The sequence below is a fragment of the Balaenoptera ricei genome, chromosome 10 (genome assembly GCF_028023285.1).
Source record: "Balaenoptera ricei isolate mBalRic1 chromosome 10, mBalRic1.hap2, whole genome shotgun sequence".
In the NCBI taxonomy this organism is placed as follows: domain Eukaryota; kingdom Metazoa; phylum Chordata; class Mammalia; order Artiodactyla; family Balaenopteridae; genus Balaenoptera; species Balaenoptera ricei.
Genome location: NC_082648.1, coordinates 91,749,649 through 91,767,872, shown reverse-complemented (window position 1 = coordinate 91,767,872; position 18,224 = coordinate 91,749,649). Strand labels below are relative to the sequence as shown.

The 18,224-nt window shown below is 40.6% G+C and overlaps 1 protein-coding gene across 4 annotated transcripts in view; it reads left to right on the top strand.

Annotated features, from left to right (window-relative positions):
- PRDM4 (PR/SET domain 4) overlaps positions 1–18,224 on the top strand; it is a 45,439-nt gene that overhangs the window by 9,564 nt on the left and 17,651 nt on the right. For 3 of the 4 annotated variants that reach the window (XM_059936836.1, XM_059936835.1, XM_059936834.1), the window contains 7 exons: positions 2,059–2,208; positions 3,219–3,337; positions 4,299–4,384; positions 5,495–5,622; positions 6,251–6,565; positions 8,433–8,601; positions 13,678–15,389. In XM_059936836.1, the coding sequence (XP_059792819.1) occupies positions 2,059–2,208; positions 3,219–3,337; positions 4,299–4,384; positions 5,495–5,622; positions 6,251–6,565; positions 8,433–8,601; positions 13,678–13,990 (1,280 nt within the window). In that variant the 3' untranslated portion in view covers positions 13,991–15,389. Of the gene's footprint in view, positions 1–2,058; positions 2,209–3,218; positions 3,338–4,298; positions 4,385–5,494; positions 5,623–6,250; positions 6,566–8,432; positions 8,602–13,677; positions 15,390–17,001; positions 17,146–18,224 lie in introns of those variants that run through there. The other variant, XM_059936837.1, reaches the window with a different exon arrangement.

The window sequence follows — 18,224 nt, the reverse complement described above, 5'->3', positions numbered from 1 at the left end:
ATCTTCCTGAAGTAAGGAAACAGTCATTTCTGTATTTTACAGGTAAGCTTAGCCTAATAATACTTAAGGTATTTCCCAAGATTTCACAGACAGTTAATTATAGAAGTAAATTTCAGTAAGGTATTCTGTGTGACATGCCATTTGCTTTTTCAACATAAGACAAATTTATTAGATCATGTGTAATATAATTCACATATGCATTTTAAAGTGTACAATTTAGTGGTTTTTAGTATATTGACAAGGTTGTACAACCATCACCACTGTGTAATTCCAAAGTTTTTATTGCCCCATAAAGAAACCCCATTAGCAGTCACTCTCACCCCTGCCCCCCATTCTCAGGCAACCACTAATCTACTTTCTCTGGATTCAACTATTAGATATTTCATATAAATGGAATCATACATTATGTGGCTGTGTCTGGCTTCTTTCCCTTAGTATAATGTTGTGATGGCTCATCCATGTTATAGCATGTATTAGTACTTTATTCCTTTTTTAGAAGAATAATATTCCATTGTATGCATATACCGCATTTTTGTTTATCCATTTATCTTTTATGAATATTTTGTTGTTTCTCCTTTTTGACCATTGTATTCAATGCTGGTAGGAACATTCATGTACAAGTTTTTGTATGAACATATGTTTTTAATTTTCTTGGATATGTATTAGGAGTGGAATTCCTCTTTTTGAGGAATTGCCAGACTGTTTTCCAAAGTGACTGCACCATTTTACATTCCCAGCATCTGTGTATGAGGGTTCCATTTTCTCTACATGTTTGCCAAGACTTTTTTTTTTTTTAAATGGCCATTGTAGTGGGTGTGAAGTGGCATCTCATTGTGGTTTTAATTTGCATTTCCTTAATGACTAATGATGTTGAACATCTTATGTGTACTTATTGGCCATTTGTATTCTTTGAAGGAAACCTGTAAGCATTTTTTGCAGTATGAAGTCTGAATCTCCTTTGTTTGAAGAGTTAACATGGTTTCTTATTAAGAGCATTGGAGAATAAGTTCTCATAGAGTGTAGGGGATCTCTAATCTGATATTCAAAGAATTTTTAATCAAGTAGTACTCGAAGAAGTAATACATTATTACTGCTTTGGCTAAATATGAAAACTTACTGATATTTTATGCCATTTAAGTGGTAATTTCTAATGGATTGCTTAGGAGAAAAAGGCACCTAGAAGGTTGTGATTCTAAGGTTTATGTATTTACAACTATTTTGTGAATGAATTTGGAAAGTTTGAACACAATCATTGACTAAATAGGGTCATGAATACTACTGTTAAGGTAACAGTGAGAAAGGAAAGTAAAAGAATAGAACAAAAGATTTATAGAGAAGGAGGACGCTCCTGAGCTTGTAAAAGTAAAGTTACAGTAAGCACAGAAAACAGTATATGAATTCAGCATTTTTTCTGACAGTGCAAAAAGACTGCATGAACAATTAAGAATTAAGAATGTTAAGCAAATATGTCTGGAAGAATATGATTCACCTGCTGTCCCAAAGAGCAGGTTGCATATTTTTTTTGTCTTAAGAGCTTGTCATCAAAGCGTGATCAGCCAGTTTGTTAATAGTGAAGCAAAAGAGAGCAGTGGTGCAGCTGGCTCTGACTCTGTTGTGCTGTACTGTCATCTCTGTTTTGGCTTTGCATCGCTACAGCATTTCAACTCAGTTTCCTCTTATAGTTTGGTAGAATTGGAATCTTTTGGACTTCAGAACATCATATCTGAAGGTATTACTTATCTACTTAATGTAAGGAATAATATACTTGATTCTTGAAGTAATGTAGTGTTATTTTTTGATCAGTCTTTCTCTTACGCACTGAATAGAAAACTTGTCCGGTTGGATCAAAAGAAAAATATCAGATCTTGCTGAAGAGAGATATAACAGTGGATATATATTTTAGTGTAAGAAAGTGGTTCTTTGATCAGAGAATTTCTACTAGAACCTTGCTTCGTACTGGTTATATTTTAATAATTTGTATTTAAATAAAAAAGCAGGTGGTCATTCATTTGCCTGCTAGAACTGACCCCATTTATGTCTCAAATTTCCCATCTGCAGGGTGCACTCTCTGTGACCGAGCCTATCCCTCAGACTGCCCAGATCACGGACCAGTGACTTTTGTTCCTGACACTCCAATAGAGAGCAGAGCGAGGCTTTCTCTCCCAAAACAGCTTGTTCTCCGCCAGTCAATTGTGGGAGCAGATGTTGGTAAGACCCTTGGAACCACAAAAACCCATCAGAGGTTCCTCTTCCTTTGTAGGGTAGAGTTGTAAAAGTGGATGGTTATAATTTAGTGATTATTTGGTTGATCCAGAAGTCAATTTGTAGCTGAAGATTTATCCTTTTACGGAATATTTGTCTTGTCCAGTGGTGACAGCAGTACATCAAGTTGAAAACTTTATTGGGAAAGTTCCCCTTTCTTAGAGTCAGAATTGAATAGAGGAGAGAATCCTAGCCTGAGTCTTTGAAGACTTGACTTTTATTTTCACCTGTATCATCCACTATCAATAATCATGACAAAGCAATCCTTGAAACTTAGTTTCTTTTATAAAACATTGAAAATTCACCATTGGTAACTTTTTTTTATCACTAAAGATATTTACATTAGATGTTTGTAAATTGCCTAATACTCCTTAGGTAAAGGTAATAAGAAATGTAGACTGCCAAAGTATGCTTATTCATACTGGAATTTCACATGGTATCTGAATCCCTGTGCCCTTCTTTGAAAATACAATACTAGGTTTGTTATTCTTTCAGGTGTAACTTAGGCATGGGTCAATTGAAAACATTAAACAGCTTAGATAATAAAGAGCACTGCTTTAAGCACAAGTGATCTTAGAAGTTTGATTTATTTTGTAGTAATTGCTTTACTTTTTTATGATAGAATAATGTTCTCTAGTCTTTTTTATGTATCAACTCCAAAATAATGTATTTGGAGGGACATGGTTTGGTTCCTTGTGTATAAAAATGGGTTCAGGAATTTCTGATACTGCTTCTTACTCTGCTTATTTCTTCTGAGCCTCTATCTAATCTGTTTATTACTTTTTCCTTATTTACAGGATAGAACCCATAAGACTTATCTATCTCTCAGGAGTGCTAGAATATCAGTAGTACTTAGGTTCATTGAAAATAAGATTCTTTGCATGAGTTAAGCTACTCTCTTCTCTGATTAGATGTTTAAATCATTGATTGTGTAGTTCATGTCCTTCCACTGATAGGTGTATGGACTGGAGAAACCATTCCTGTGCGGACTTGCTTTGGGCCTCTTATTGGCCAGCAAAGTCACTCCATGGAAGTAGCAGAATGGACAGACAAGGCGGTTAATCATATCTGGAAGGTCAGTGTTTATGAAACTTTTCTGTGACTTTTGGATGCCTTTACTGTAATGAGGTAGTTAAAAGCAATGTAAAAGTCAAACTTAGCCAAGATTCATACAGTGCCTTTCACTTATCAGTCATTTAACAGTACATTCTTTCTGTTCTTGGTAGCCAACTTATTATACATAGCAAAACATCAGGTATTGAATATGGAAGATAAACTGTTTTAGTCTCCATTTTGTTAGATAACCCAATGATTATTCATTTTTATTGTGGCAGCTGAGGCCGTGGACTTTGTTTATATGTTGAAAGTCTTATTTTGTAATCAACTAAAACATTCCTCAAATATTTAGCTTGGGAAACAATTCTAGAATTGGAAGCTAAGATTATTTCTCTAGTTTTCTAATGGAAGGGGCTAGAAAGTTAAGTTTTTGATATAAACAGCTTTTCTTATAACATGTTTATATAGAATCTTAGTCCATAGGTTGAGAATGATACCTGCAAAAATTGAAGTAAGGGGGAAATGGGTCTTGTGATAGTTGGAAAGGTAGAGTGCCACTGGCATTGGGGACTTTAATTGTGGTATCCAGAAGTAAACATAGAGGAATGCTATGTGCATTGGAGAAATAATGAGAAGAGGTGGTTCTCTGACCTTAATGTCCATTCATGTGGTAGGTGATGAAGACAAGTAGAGTGTTTTTTATGTCTTTTCCAGTCAAGCCAAAATGTGAATAATCAAGAGCAACATGATTCTATATGCTGAGCACTAACTGTAGGTCTCTAGTGGTCTTTATTGTATTGCTGGAAATAGGGAGACTGGTGAAATGACAAACATGTGAGAAGACAACCATATATTTTCACACTGACTAGGAAAGCTGGTACCTACTGCAAAGTAAATGAGATTATTGCTAGACTAAACTTAGTAGCATTGTGTATCACTTGTCAGTTCATCTGATGTGTATGTTTGCCTTTTGTTGGCAGATATACCACAGTGGTGTCCTAGAATTCTGCATCATTACAACAGACGAAAATGAATGTAATTGGATGATGTTTGTGCGCAAAGCCAGGTAAGAGTAGACTTGGATGAAAGGAATAGTTACGATTCGGCTGTTTTTCAGTAGGAAGCTTTGAATAAAATAGGGAAGAATCGAAGAATCCAAATGACAGTGATATCTGAACATACCTTAAAGCTAAGGCTTTTCACCTTCTTCACCCCAGTAGTTGTTGACTAAGGGTTATTATAAATCAAAATATAAGAAACTGTCCTTTTTTTATGAACAGTTTATTCAACTTAACTAATGCAGTAAGGAATGGTACAATTACCATTGACCTTGCAAGTGGGTACCTTTTCTTTATATTAGCTATTAGTCAACCCCTTAGGCTGCTTTTGTGGTTAATTCTTGTTCAGGTATCTATTTCTTTGTCTTTGTCATATTGTTTTAAGACTTTATTTATTTTTCTTCCAGTAACGGACTGTAGTATTTCTGACTATAAAGGGCAATATTGAAGTAAGAATTCTGTTTCTGTGCAAGTTACTCCTGATAGGTAGTATAGGGAATTAGAGAAATGACCCAGAGAAATAGTACATCTAAGTTTTCATATAGGATTTTGCTGTAGGGATATGATGTGTTTAGTATATATTTCAAAATTAATATGCTTGATGGGAGTTCCCTGGTGACCTAGTGGTTAGCATTCTGGGCTTTCATTGCTGTGGCCTGGGTTTAATCCTTGGTCGGGAAACTGAGACCCTGCAAGCCGTGTGGCGCAGCCAAAAAAATTTTTTTTTTTTTTTTTTTTTAAAGATACCAATTGTACTTGAACATTTGTTACTTTATTTATTTATTTATTTATTTATGGCTGTGTTGGGTCTTCGTTTCTGTGCGAGGGCTTTCTCTAGTTGTGGCAAGCGGGGGCCACTCTTCATCGCGGTGCGCGGGCCTCTCACTGTCGCAGCCTCTCGTTGCGGAGCACAGGCTCCAGACACGCAGGCTCAGTAGTTGTGGCTCATGGGCCTAGTTGCTCCGCGGCATGTGGGATCTTCCCAGACCAGGGCTCGAACCCGTGTCCCCTGCGTTAGCAGGCAGATTCTCAACCACTGCGCCACCAGGGAAGCCCAGATTTTTTTAAATTAATAAAATAAATTTAATATGCTTGATCTGTTAAATGTGATAACTTAGGAATCGGGAAGAGCAGAATTTGGTGGCTTACCCCCATGATGGAAAAATCTATTTCTGCACCTCACAAGATATCCCTCCTGAAAATGAACTGCTTTTTTATTACAGCCGGGATTATGCTCAGCAGATTGGTAAGTTTATGTAAGACTTGTTTGCTATGAATCTAGCATAGTAAAAGCACCAAGGACCAGTAGTAAAGTTTTGGTAATGATTCACATGTAAGCTGAAACAAATCACATACCTTTGTGTATGTAAAAGCAGGATATTACCCCATGTTAAAAGTGTTAAAATCCGTGAGATTCTTCATAAGCTAATTGTTACTGACCAGGCATTATGAACTTTTGTGTTAGGACTTTCATTTGGGGAATTTGAAGTTCCTAGGTTCCTTTTGAACCATTACAATTTAATTTCATAAGGGACAGCAAAGCTTCTTGAGTTGGTTTAACCTTCATAGGCTTTTTCTTGCACTGTGTCCTGATGACAAGTGATGTTTAGGAGTTTGTGTATACTACAAAATCTTAAGTTTTTTGCCTTGGAAAGGTGCCTTATAATCCAGTTTTTACCAGGTGTTCCCTATGTATGTGCCTGACACGCTATTTGAGATGCTGGGACTAGAGCATTGAACAAGATGTTTTAATTTTACAGGTAGTGTACAAGCTGGAAAGTTTGGTAGAAGGGAGAATTATAAGCAACAATTACTAATGTCAACAAGTTTTAAAATTTAAGTATCAGGAGACATTGAATAATCTTTCTCTTAAGGTGTTCCTGAACACCCAGATGTGCACCTCTGTAACTGTGGCAAGGAGTGCAGTTCCTATACAGAGTTCAAAGCCCACCTGACCAGCCACATCCATAACCATCTTCCTAGCCAGGGCCACAGCAGCAGCCATGGGCCAAGCCACAGCAAAGAAAGGAAGTGGAAGTGCTCCATGTGCCCCCAAGCTTTTATCTCTCCTTCCAAACTTCATGTTCACTTTATGGGTCACATGGGTATGAAGCCCCACAAGTGTGATTTCTGTAGCAAGGCTTTTAGTGATCCCAGCAACCTGCGGACCCACCTCAAGATACATACGGGTAAGTTGTGTTGGACCATCAGAGTGGAATTTTGCAAAATTAGAAATTAGTAAGGCCTTGGCAGCAAGATAGTCTTGCAGGTAGAGTTGAGATCAGATGTTAGAGAATGAATCCAGCTGGCTGTCAGTAGGACTTCGTTGGGTCATAAATCTTGGTGGGATAACTGTGCCTCCTCAGAGAGTATTACTTCTAGTTATTAAGATGCTTCACTTTCCAGGTGCCCCCACCATAGTTTGAAGGTGACTGGGAAAATGCAGTTAATAATCAGGAAGTTGATGTATGTGTTTGGACCTAAAGGGAATTCTACAGAAACAGCCTGAGCCTCCCATTAGAGCTCACCCCTGGTCACCAGCCACAGCCAGTTTCTTTCCTTTGAATATTGCTCAGTAAACACCGCCAAAATTTGTTGAGTTTCTATTTTCTAAACTCCATACAAACCAACCCCTTTCTCTTAGCACTTATTTTTTTCACTTACTTTTTTACTTTACTATAAAGTAACTTTTAGTTTCGTTTTCTTGGCTGGGTCATTCATTCTCCAAATCTTTGAAAGGAAAACTCTTCCTCATTCTTTTCCATTAAGACTTAGTAGTCGCAGCAGAGACCATATGGCCCACAGGGCTTAAGATTCTGACCGGCCTGTAAGGAAAGGTTTGCTAACCCCTGACTTAGAGTAACTTAATTTCTTTTTTTTTTTTTTTTTTAATATAAATTTATTTATTTATTTTTGGCTGCATTGGGTCTTCGTTGCTGCGTGTGGGCTTTTCTCTAGTTGCGGCGAGCGGGGGCTACTCTTGGTTGTGGTGCGGTGGCTTCTCTTGTTGCGGAGCACGGGCTCTAGGTGCACAGGCTTCAGTAGTTGCGGCGCGTGGGCTCAGTAGTTGTGGCTCGCGGGCTCTAGAGTGCAGGCTCAGTAGTTGTGGTGCACGGACTTCATTGCTCTGCAGCATGTGGGATCTTCCTGGGCCAGGGCTTGAACCTGTGTCCCCTGCATTGGCAGGCGGATTCTTAACCACTGAGCCACCAGGGAAGTCCCTATTTCTGCATTCCTTTTTTTTTTTTAATTAATTAATTAATTAATTAATTAATTAATTTATTTATTTATGGCTGTGTTGGGTCTTCGTTTCTGTGTGAGGGCTTTCACTAGTTGTGGCAGGCGGGGGCCACTCTTCATCGCGGTGCGCAGGCCTCTCACTATCGCGGCCTCTCTTATTGCGGAGCACAGGCTCCAGACACGCAGGCTCAGTAGTTGTGGCTCACGGGCCCAGTTGCTCCGTGGCATGTGGGATCTTCCCAGACCAGGGCTCGAACCCGTGTCCCCTGCATTGGCAGGCAGATTCTCAACCACTGCGCCACCAGGGAAGCCCTATTTCTGCATTCTTAAAAGGATTTTATTTCATCCCTGGTTTATGAGGTCATATTATATGTTTTAAAAAAGAAAACTGAAATATAGGTTGTAAAAATATGTTTGCTTATAGGCAAGTACTAGATTTCATGAGTTTTTTTAAAAAAAATAATTGAATTAAGTTGGGCACTGGGGTTATAAGTGATTTTTTTTCCAGAGTTTATATCATGTGTTAGCTCTAAACATTGAAAAGTGTGTGTGTGTGTGTGTGTGTGTGTGTGTTGTGTGTGTAGGTAAGCAGTCCTAGGAGGTCAGATTTGTTAGCTTCACTAGCTTTAGTTGCAGAATATAAATTCAGTGGCTCTGAGTGGCTCTGGGTAGACAGTCCCAGAAAGTGAAGTTCCAGTTCACAGTCAATTCTGTTTTATTCCTGCCTCTGCCACATACCCATACAATGTGCCTCTTCATCCTGAGAATGCTCGTGGCAGTTTTATTCACGGTGTGGTAATTCGGGTTGATGTGCAGGTCAGAAGAACTACAGGTGCACTTTGTGTGACAAGTCTTTCACCCAGAAGGCTCACCTGGAGTCCCACATGGTTATCCACACGGGCGAGAAGAACCTCAAGTGTGATTACTGTGACAAGCTGTTCATGCGGAGGCAGGACCTCAAGCAGCACGTGCTCATCCACACACAGTGAGTCGCCTGCAGCCCGACGCCCCTCGGGGGGGGGAACGAGGCTTGTCATCTGTCTCCTGCCTTGGCACCCGTCTGTGCCTCCTGTGTTCCGCATAGCCAAGCAGAGGTTGGAAAACTAACGTTTTGGTTTATCCTGGAAGATTTCACTTGTTTGTTTTTTTATTTTTTACCTCTACTCTCTGTATTTCCTTTTTTTTCATATTTTCAAAACATCATTTCATTAATTTAACAAATTCCTAAGTATCTCCTTGATGCCCAGCACTGTGCTAAGTGGTGAAAATACACAGATGAGTTGTTCCTTGGATTTAAAGAGCTCGGAGAGCATTAAGAGACAGAAGAGTAATTGCTGTACTGTGTTGCAGATGTCAGGGTAAGCGCTGGGTCCTGAGAGACCAGAGAGGAGGCCCCAGCCCAGCCTGCAGTGTCCTGGGAAAGTGTCCTGGTAGTTTGAGCAAGTATTAAAGGAGATAAATTAGGGTTATTCAGGGAGACAGTGAAGGGTAAGGGATGAGAATAGTGTTCTAGACAGATGAAACAGAGTATGCGAAAAGGACTGTGAAATGCGAGTGGTTCTTTTCTTTTTTTTTTTTGGCTGCGCTGTGCGGCATGCAGGATCTTAGTTCCTTGACCAGGGATCGAACCTGTGCTCCTGCAGTGGAAGCACAGAGCCGTGATCACTGGACCACCAGGGAGGTCCTGCTAGTGGTTCTTTATAGTTAGAGCATTGGGTGTATGTGAGAGCGAGGGAGAGAGAGGCAGCAGCCAAATCATGAAGAGCCTTTTATCCAACTAAGAAAATTAAATTTCATTCTGGAAATAATGGAGTCACCGAAGCATTTTTTCCTACCTATGTACCAGGAACTATTCCGTGCTTTGTGTGCGTGCATGTGTGTATTTTAATTATGGCATAAAACACAAATTTTACTGTCTTAACCATTTTTAAGTATATAGTTCAGTAATGTTAAGTGTATTCACCTTCTTGCACAGGCATTGAAGGATTTTAAGGGAAAGAATGTCATGGTGAGATGTCCATTTTATAAAGATTACTCTGGCAGCCAGGAAAGGGTGATTGAAGGAGTTGAAGGCCAAGTATTGGGAGACCTATTAGGATTTTATTGCATGGATCCAAGTGTAATTAATTGCCCAGCCTGTGTTGGTTACAGTAGTAGTAGAGAGAAGAGAACAGATTTTGTGGTTCTGAGCTTTTAGCAAATGTTAGAAGAAGGAGAAAACATTAGCTTGAATTATTATTTAGAAATCCATAAAAAATGGAAACTTTATATTCTTATTATGGGTTTTAGATAAATATTTTGCTTTCATATCAGCTCTTTTATCTGATTCATAGCCACAGTGCAACCTGAAACACTAAAACATCCAAGGAATCTGGATCTACATTCCTAACTCTCAAAATGACCTTTTAAAACAAAGTCTTCATTAAGTGGTTTCATTTTTAGTGTGAAATTTTAGAAATTAGACACACTAATTATCAAATATTAGATATGATTGTACATAATTAGAGCTGAAAGAGATCTCTGGGATCATTTTGTCTAGCTGCTTATATTAGTCAGCTTGAGCTGCCATAACAAAATACCATAGACTGGGTGGTGGCTTAAACAAAAGAAATTTATATTCTTAAACTTCTGGAGGCTGGAAGTCGAGATCAGGCTGCCAGCATGGTTGGGTTTTGATGAGGGCCTTCTTCCTGGCTTGCACATGGCTGCCTTCTTGTGTCCTCACATGGTGGAGAGAGTGAGCAAGCTCTGGTCTCTCTTCCTCTTCTTATAAGGACACTAATCCCATCATGGGGGTCCCATCCTTATGACCTCATCTAAACCTGATTACCTCCCACAGGCCCCCACCTCCAAATACCATCACGTTATGAGTTAGAGCTTCAACATACCAATTTAGGAGTCGGGGTGGGGGGATGACAAATATCCAACCGATAACACTGCTCGTGATAATCAGCTGGGAAATGTGAAAAACAGTGATTGGTGCCAGGGCCCCAGCTCCAGGGATCCTAATTTAGTTGGTCAAGGGTAGAGCCCTGGCCTTGGTATTTTTAAAAATCTCCCCAAGTGAGTCTAGTGTCCAGTCAGTGTTGAGTGCTACTGAGTTGATCCAAATGAAAGACTTGTTTCACAGTATCTCTGGCAAGTGGCTATATTGTTACTTCTTGAAAACCACACATAAAGAGGAGTTATTCTCTTCCTTGACCTTGACTTTCTGTTCTTTCAAGTGATACTTAAATTTGCACTTGCTTTTATGGTAGCCATTTCACAGCATGATGAAATAGAAATTATTTTGAGATTAGTCATAACTGTTTATCTCCTTTTGGGTTGGAAATTGGCTTTATCAGATATTGACCAATGAAAGCAATATTCTTAAATGTGAATCTGGACACTCTCATGATGACAAAATATAATAAGCCTCTGCCAAATTCCCATGGTATAAAAATTGTTTTCGGGCTGTCAAGACTTTATGCAAGTATAAGTCATTCATAAAAGAAGCACTGTTCACCCAAAAAAAAATATATATATATATATACACACACACATACATACATACATACATACATACATACATACATACATTTTGGCTGCGCCACACGGCTTGCAGGATCTTAGTTCCCCAACCAGGGATTGAACCCAGGCCCTCGGCAGTGAACGTCCTAACCACTGGACTGCCGGACAATTCCCCAACCAATATTTTTGAATGACACTTCCTATAGAGATCATTGGTAAAATTTTCAGATGTTTGTATCTTTACTTTTAGGCATTTCAAAATGCATATGTTAGTATTGGAATTCATTCTATTTATCTGCTTAGAGAAGAACTATAGCCGCTAAAGCCAAATGTAGGAGGAGTTCCTCTCCCAGTGTTCCCCTGGGAGTATAAGGCATGGGACTTTGCCCTTCTTCTAGGAAAGGAACTTGAGAGCAAGAGTGGGGGCGCTTGTTCCCTAGGCCGTCATCTTAGTCCCGTGGCTTTGTGATTTATATCTCCAGCCCTATATAACTAACCATTCACTCAGCATCTCTGAGCTCTGGATGTCCGCTAGGCAGCTCAAACCTGATAAGTCCAAACCTCAACTCTTCGTATTAACCCAACAGACTTGATTTTCCCCAGTGTTCACCGGCTCAGAAAATGATACCACCATTCATCCCAGTGGCTCAAGCCAAACACCTTGGAGTCATCCTCAACTCAAGTCTTCCATTCTTTCCTTCATTCAGCTCTTGCCTGGTTGAAACCACCAGCATCTTTTTTATGGACAACTTCAGTAGTGTCCCAGCTGACTTCCCTGCTGCTCTTCTCTCTCCTCATCCATTCCCCAACACAGATATACACACAGGTGTCACACACACATACTGTATTCGTCCATAGTGGCCAGAGTGATACATTTAAAACATAAGTCAGATTGTGCACATCTCCAGTCGTGATTCTTCATTGACTAGAAGTCCCTTCATGATGTGGTAGTGGTACTTGGCTACGTGTCCCACTCCATCTTTTATTGCTTTTCTCATACTGTTCTATTTTACCCACATTGGCCCTCCCCTTGCTACTACTTCAGCATACTGAACACAGTCTCAGGGCCTTTGCACTGTACTGCCTCTGCCTAGAAACTTCTCCCTCTGGATATCTCCCTGTCTTCCTCCCTCACTTCATTCAGGTTTCTGCTTAAGTTCGTCATTTCCTCAGAATGGCCTTCCTTGATTATCTTATCTAAAACAGGACTCTGTCACTCTTACCTGGCTTCATTTTTTTTTAATAGTATTTATTACTATCTGATATCACATTATATATTTTTAATTTGTTTATGGTGTGAGTCCTCCACTAGAATGTAAGCTCCATGAAGGCAGGGACTGAGTTTTCCCTGTCCTGTAGCTCCACAGACTTCTTCTCTGCCATGTCCTGCTGGGAGAAGGTGGTAGAAATGCTAAGGAGACCAGGCTTCAGAACTTTCCACTGCACCCCCACACTCCATCAAGGATTTTAACCCCCTTTTATTTGTTTCACATGTTGGACTTTCATTAAGACATAGGCTTCAGCTGCTCAAAAAAAAAGTTTAAAAATTCCTGCTCTGTGTGATCCCTAAGTTTCTTTTCAGCTCTAAATGTCTAGGCCAGGTTTACTCCACCCTTGACACTAGTGACATCTTGAGCCGGATAATTTTTTGTTGTAGGGGCTACCGTAACACCATAGTTAGATACCATTGTGTATTGGTCAATTGGCAAATGTTTTCAAATTTGAGTTTTCCAATTGGTAAGAATGTGGGGCAACGGGAACTCTCAAATGGCTGTTGATGGATGCGTATATCGATACAGCCATGTTGGAAAACAGCTTAGCATTATCTAGTAAAATTGAAGATGTACATATCCTTTGATCCAGCTATGCCTCTCCTGAGTATATGCCCTAGAGCAGCGGTCCCCAACCTTTTTGGCACCAGGGACCGGTTTCACGGAAGACGGTTTTTCCACGGATGGGGGACGGGGATGGTTCAGGCGGTAATGCAAGCGATGGGGAGCGGCCGATGAAGCTTCTCTTGCTCACCTCTGCTGTGCGGCCCGGTTCCTAACAGGCTGCAGACCCCTGCCCTAGAGGAACTGATGCGTATGCAAATCCACACACTAGTGTAGAAATGTTCATAGCAGTCTTGCCTGTGGTGATAAAAAACTGGAAACCACTAGAATACCCATTAACAACAGACAGAGCCAGTGCCACAGATAAGTTGTGGTATATTTGTAAGTAGCTTACAGCCATGGAAGGGAGCGAACTACTGATACAGCAACTTGCTTGAAATTCAGAAACATCATATTGAGTGAAAGAAGCAAAACAAAGGAGAGATACATACAGTACAATTCCATTTACATAGAATTCTAAAACAAAATCAGTCTGTGGTGTTTAAACTACAAATGTTTTATGACTCTTCTATATGATATATCTCCTGTAAAAAAAAAATTGATTCTACTTGGGTAGAGCTTCTCTGACAAAGGTCTGAGGTTGTGCAGAATAAGTGTGTGCCTCAGTTGTCATTTGTTACCCCAAATCAAATGTTTTTTTCTTGTGTTCCTCTTAGAGAACGCCAGATCAAGTGCCCCAAGTGTGATAAGCTGTTCTTGAGAACAAATCACTTAAAGAAGCATCTCAATTCACATGAAGGAAAACGGGATTATGTCTGTGAAAAATGTACAAAGGCTTATCTAACCAAATATCATCTCACCCGACACCTGAAAACCTGCAAAGGGCCCACCTCCAGTTCATCAGCACAGGAGGAGGAGGAGGAAGATGACTCGGAGGAGGAGGAGCTAGCAGACTCTGTGGGGGCAGAAGACTGTCGGATTAACAGTACTGTGTATCCAGCAGAGGAATCTCTGTCTACACATAAATAAAAGAAAAAGAAGCCAGCTACTTTGGATGGAAAATACAAAAGGGAAAAACACACATAACCAGTTATCCACTACAGTGGTTTTTATGTAAAATAATTTCTGATTTCCTTCCAGCCAACAGTCAAAACAGACTAAATGGGAACGGATAAAGCACTTATAGAAGAGTATCCTAATGAAAACACTTTAAGAAAGATTGAGAAAAGAGCATGTATCCTGTTTTTAAGTGGCATATGGGGAGGGGAAAGTGTCAACTTTTGAGATCTATTCTTTATTTACATAATTGGGTGATACATTTATGCCTTAGTCAGAGCTGCTCTCTGCCCAAACAAATCAGATTTATTTTAAATTCTTTCATTATTCCATTTTTCTCCCAACCCACTGATTTGGTAGCACTCTAAACTTGGTCCCTGCCTTACAGTCGTCCTGATTATGGTTCTGGTGTTTTGTTTTATGCAGACTTGTGACTTAAGCTCATCCCAGAATGGATTGGAATATAACAACGTTAAGCTTGTTACTCTTGACTGCAGCTAACAAGTTTAAAGCACCACCTACCTTAATCTCTCCTGGCTGCTTGGGAATTTAGGGTAGCTCTTGCTTCCCAGAATTCCAGCAGGTACCTAGAGGGCAGATAAAAGAGGGAGCAACCAGGCAGTAGGCACTGATGGAGAGAAGAAACGGAGAGATGCCTGGGCCGTTGTCCAAGAAACTAGCTTTGATGGAAGCTGGGGTAAGAGATCTGGTGGTGGTTTCTTAGAGGTCTTTGTAGGTTTAGACATGTCTCTGTCTCCAGTGAAGCCTCCAGCACCCAGACAAAGGGGATCTGGGGGTGTAGCAAGCCAAGTAATGCGTGCTGCGTTGTCTCCTGATAACAAGGACATGTGGACTCAGCTGGCAAAGTGGTACCTTGGCCCATGGAAGGAAGGAGGGAATGATCCTTCCTATCTGGCTTACCCTATGAAAAGGATCAAGACACCATTAAAATGTTGCCAACTCAGAGTGACAGATGACACGTTGGTGCATTTGCAAGGTTAGGCCTTCCCACTTGTCTGCAATGAAGGACCTCATCAGTTAAGCACGGTGGATGCCAAAGGATTTGGGAAGTGCAGAAGGTTAAATGGTCACCACGAGGGTGTGTTTTCAGGGTCCCAGCTTAATTCATCTACCCATCTAATCTTTCACCTTGTCTCTCTCATGCATCTCCTGCTTTCAGCAAGAAGCAAACACATCTTGAAGTTGACGGTTGATGGAACATGCTCTCCTGCTCTAAGGCACGACCTCTGGGCTGGAGTAGAGAGAACCTTGGTGGGAAGGTTTTGCTGCTAATGTATTTATGGAATGAATGTATTTCATTCAAATCTGTATTCCTCTGGGAAGGATTAAAATAAAAACTTTTTAAAAAATACGATTCCTCTTGTAATCTCATTTTGTGGAGGGAGAGGAATGAGTCTTTTTAGGGGAAAATGAGGTACAACTTGAGTTTTTCTTAAGGTCAGAAGTGGAGAAAGTATTTCCTAAGTACTGTAGCTTTGAAGTTAATATTTTTGCGTGCTTCTGCATAACAGTGCTTAAATAAACTATGCTCCCTGCGTTTCCAGCTCTCATCCCTGCCCTCTTCCTTCCTAAGGTAGTGCCTTTACTTTGCTGTCTCCTTGGAGAGCTACAGGTCTGCAGTTGAGGGAGTTGGTGAGGTATGGTGGTTAGCGGTGGCTGTCAACACTGGGTCGTGAAGGCGTCATCAGGGAGCTCCGGTGGGACTGAGGCAACTCTAAGCTCAGCCTTTTGAGCTGGTAAAGGCGTCCTGTCCCCAGGAAACCACCGGTGCTAGAACTACAAGCACCCTTTCTCCCTTTAACTCTGGCTCACGCTGGGTTAAATTTCTTCATTTCCAGGTGCTAGTTGAAGTGCTGCCCAAGATAGTTAAACCTTATGTAAAACAATAGAAGAGGAATTCTGGGAAGTAGTTAAAGTGAAAATGTAGCTGTTGTTGCTTACAACTGTGTCTTCCATTTTTTTTAACCTCTTAGACTTAAGTGACACATTATAAGTCATTCTCACAAGATGAGTAAATTAGTAACCTTTGACAAGATTTTACTCTGAGCCTTCCTTGCCCATTGCAGGTGGCCTCATCTGTTGCTGCTGCTGGGATCAGTCTGCTGTTGGGTAAACGGTCACATTCAGAGGCAGGATATTATGAATGTGGGCTCTGTAGCCCTGCTGAATGTTCTCCAATCTGGGCTTTGCTGCACGATGGTTTGGAAAGCTTAGTCAAGTTATGTAACCTCTCTGTGCCTCTTTTTACTTAACTGTAAGCAGAGACTACTACTAAGAGCTCCCATTTCATAGTATTGTTTGATGTTAATTCATGTAGAGGGCTGGCACAGTGCTCAACACACAGTGAGCACTGGCTAATATTCTTTAGTTTTAGATTATCCCAGCACAGATTTCTATCCTTAAAACATGGCTGTTCATGACCCAAGAAGTCCTAGATTTTAGTAAGACAAGTCAAACTGGCACGACTTGAGTTTTCAAGGCCAAAGCCTAGAAACTATTTAGTTTGCAGTCTTCTTGTAGATCAGTATATGTATGTTTGCTGTTTCCTTCCTTAAAAGGCGAGTTGCAATCTTGCATGTGTGCTGAGTTCCTCCGTACATCAGAGGGCAAAGAGGTGACAGGATCTAGTCTGCTTCAGCCTTTTCAGCCTATTGACCTATATTCACACTTCCTAGTGTGTCTTGAGGAACATTGCCAGAGCTATCAGCCCTTTATTAAGTATGTAAACTTGTATTACCTGATCACCAAGCTGCATCTTAGAGTCAAAAACATAACTTCAGGTATATAAATGATATCATCTGTTATGGGCAGAATTGTGTTCCTTCAAAATTCATATATTGAAATTCTAACCCCAGTACCTCAGAATGTGAGTATGTTTGGAGATAAGGTCTTCAAAGGAGTGATTAAGCTAAAATGAGGTCCTGAGGGCATACCTTAATCCTGTATGACTGGTCTCCTTATAGAAGAGGAAATTTGAACGGAGAGACCCAGGGGGAAGATCATGTGAAGACCCGGGGAGAAGATTGCTATCTGCAAGCCAAGGAGAGAGGCCTTGGAAGAAACAACTCTGCTGACCCCTTGACCTCGGACTTCTGGCCTCCAGAACTGTGAGAAAATTAATTTCTCTTGTTTAAGCCCCCCGCCCCCGCCCGTCTGTGGTACTTTGTTGTGACAGCCCTGGCAAACTAAATACTGTCCAACCGAATAGACCATCTTTATGATGATTGCTTCATAGAGGAGCAGCTTCCAGAGTAGTGATTACAGTTTAACCTCAGTTTTACAAATCGTGAGCAACATAATGGCAGTAACAATCTGTAGTCGTGTGTTTTGCCACTGGCAGATTTCTGGACTGCTGAAAGGATAGAATTGCTCCTCAGCTATGTTTTTGTTCCTTTGCGTTTCTTGCATATACACACTTGACAGTCATGAAGCCCACAGGCCTATGTCATCCTCAGACAAGGACAACTTTCTTTCAAAAACCATTTATTGGCAAAAACAAAAAACAAAACCAAAAAACCCCCCAAAACATTTGAGTGCTGGCACAGATTAAGGCATTGTAAAGGAACAGAAAATGTTAGAATTTATGCTCTTGTCCTCTGGAAACTCAAAATTTTGCAGAGATCTGAATGCACAGCTGGATTACCTGAGGAAATGAGAAAAGTCAGGTGTCCAGGTCAGCCTCAGGCCTACTGATGAGCCTCCTGGGGTCCCCAGGTGATCCTGAAGCAGTCCACAGGAGTCTTAAACGTTGGAGACCCCACGAGATGCAGATGCAGACACCTATACCCAAGGCAAGCCAGACCATGGCAAGTGTTACAGGTACAAGAAGTAGTAAAATCTAGGAGCAGGAGTGAAAATGTCATACTAAGAGAAGGATAGTAAAGAAAAGTGGATAAAACAATCCTGGATCTGTGGTGTAGTAAAATAAGGCTGGGGCAATACATTTGAGATAACAGGGCTAAAAATTTTATTTTTATTTATTTATTTTTAAAAATATTTGGCTGCATTGGGTCTTAGTTGCGGGCGTGCAGGATCTTCGTTGTGGCATGCAGGCTTCTTTCTAGTTGTGACGCGCGGGCTCTAGAGCACGTGGGCTTAGTTTCCCCGGAGCATGTGGGATTTTAGTTCCCCGACCAGGGATCAAACCCACGTCCCCTGCATTGGAAAGCACAGTCTTAATCACTGG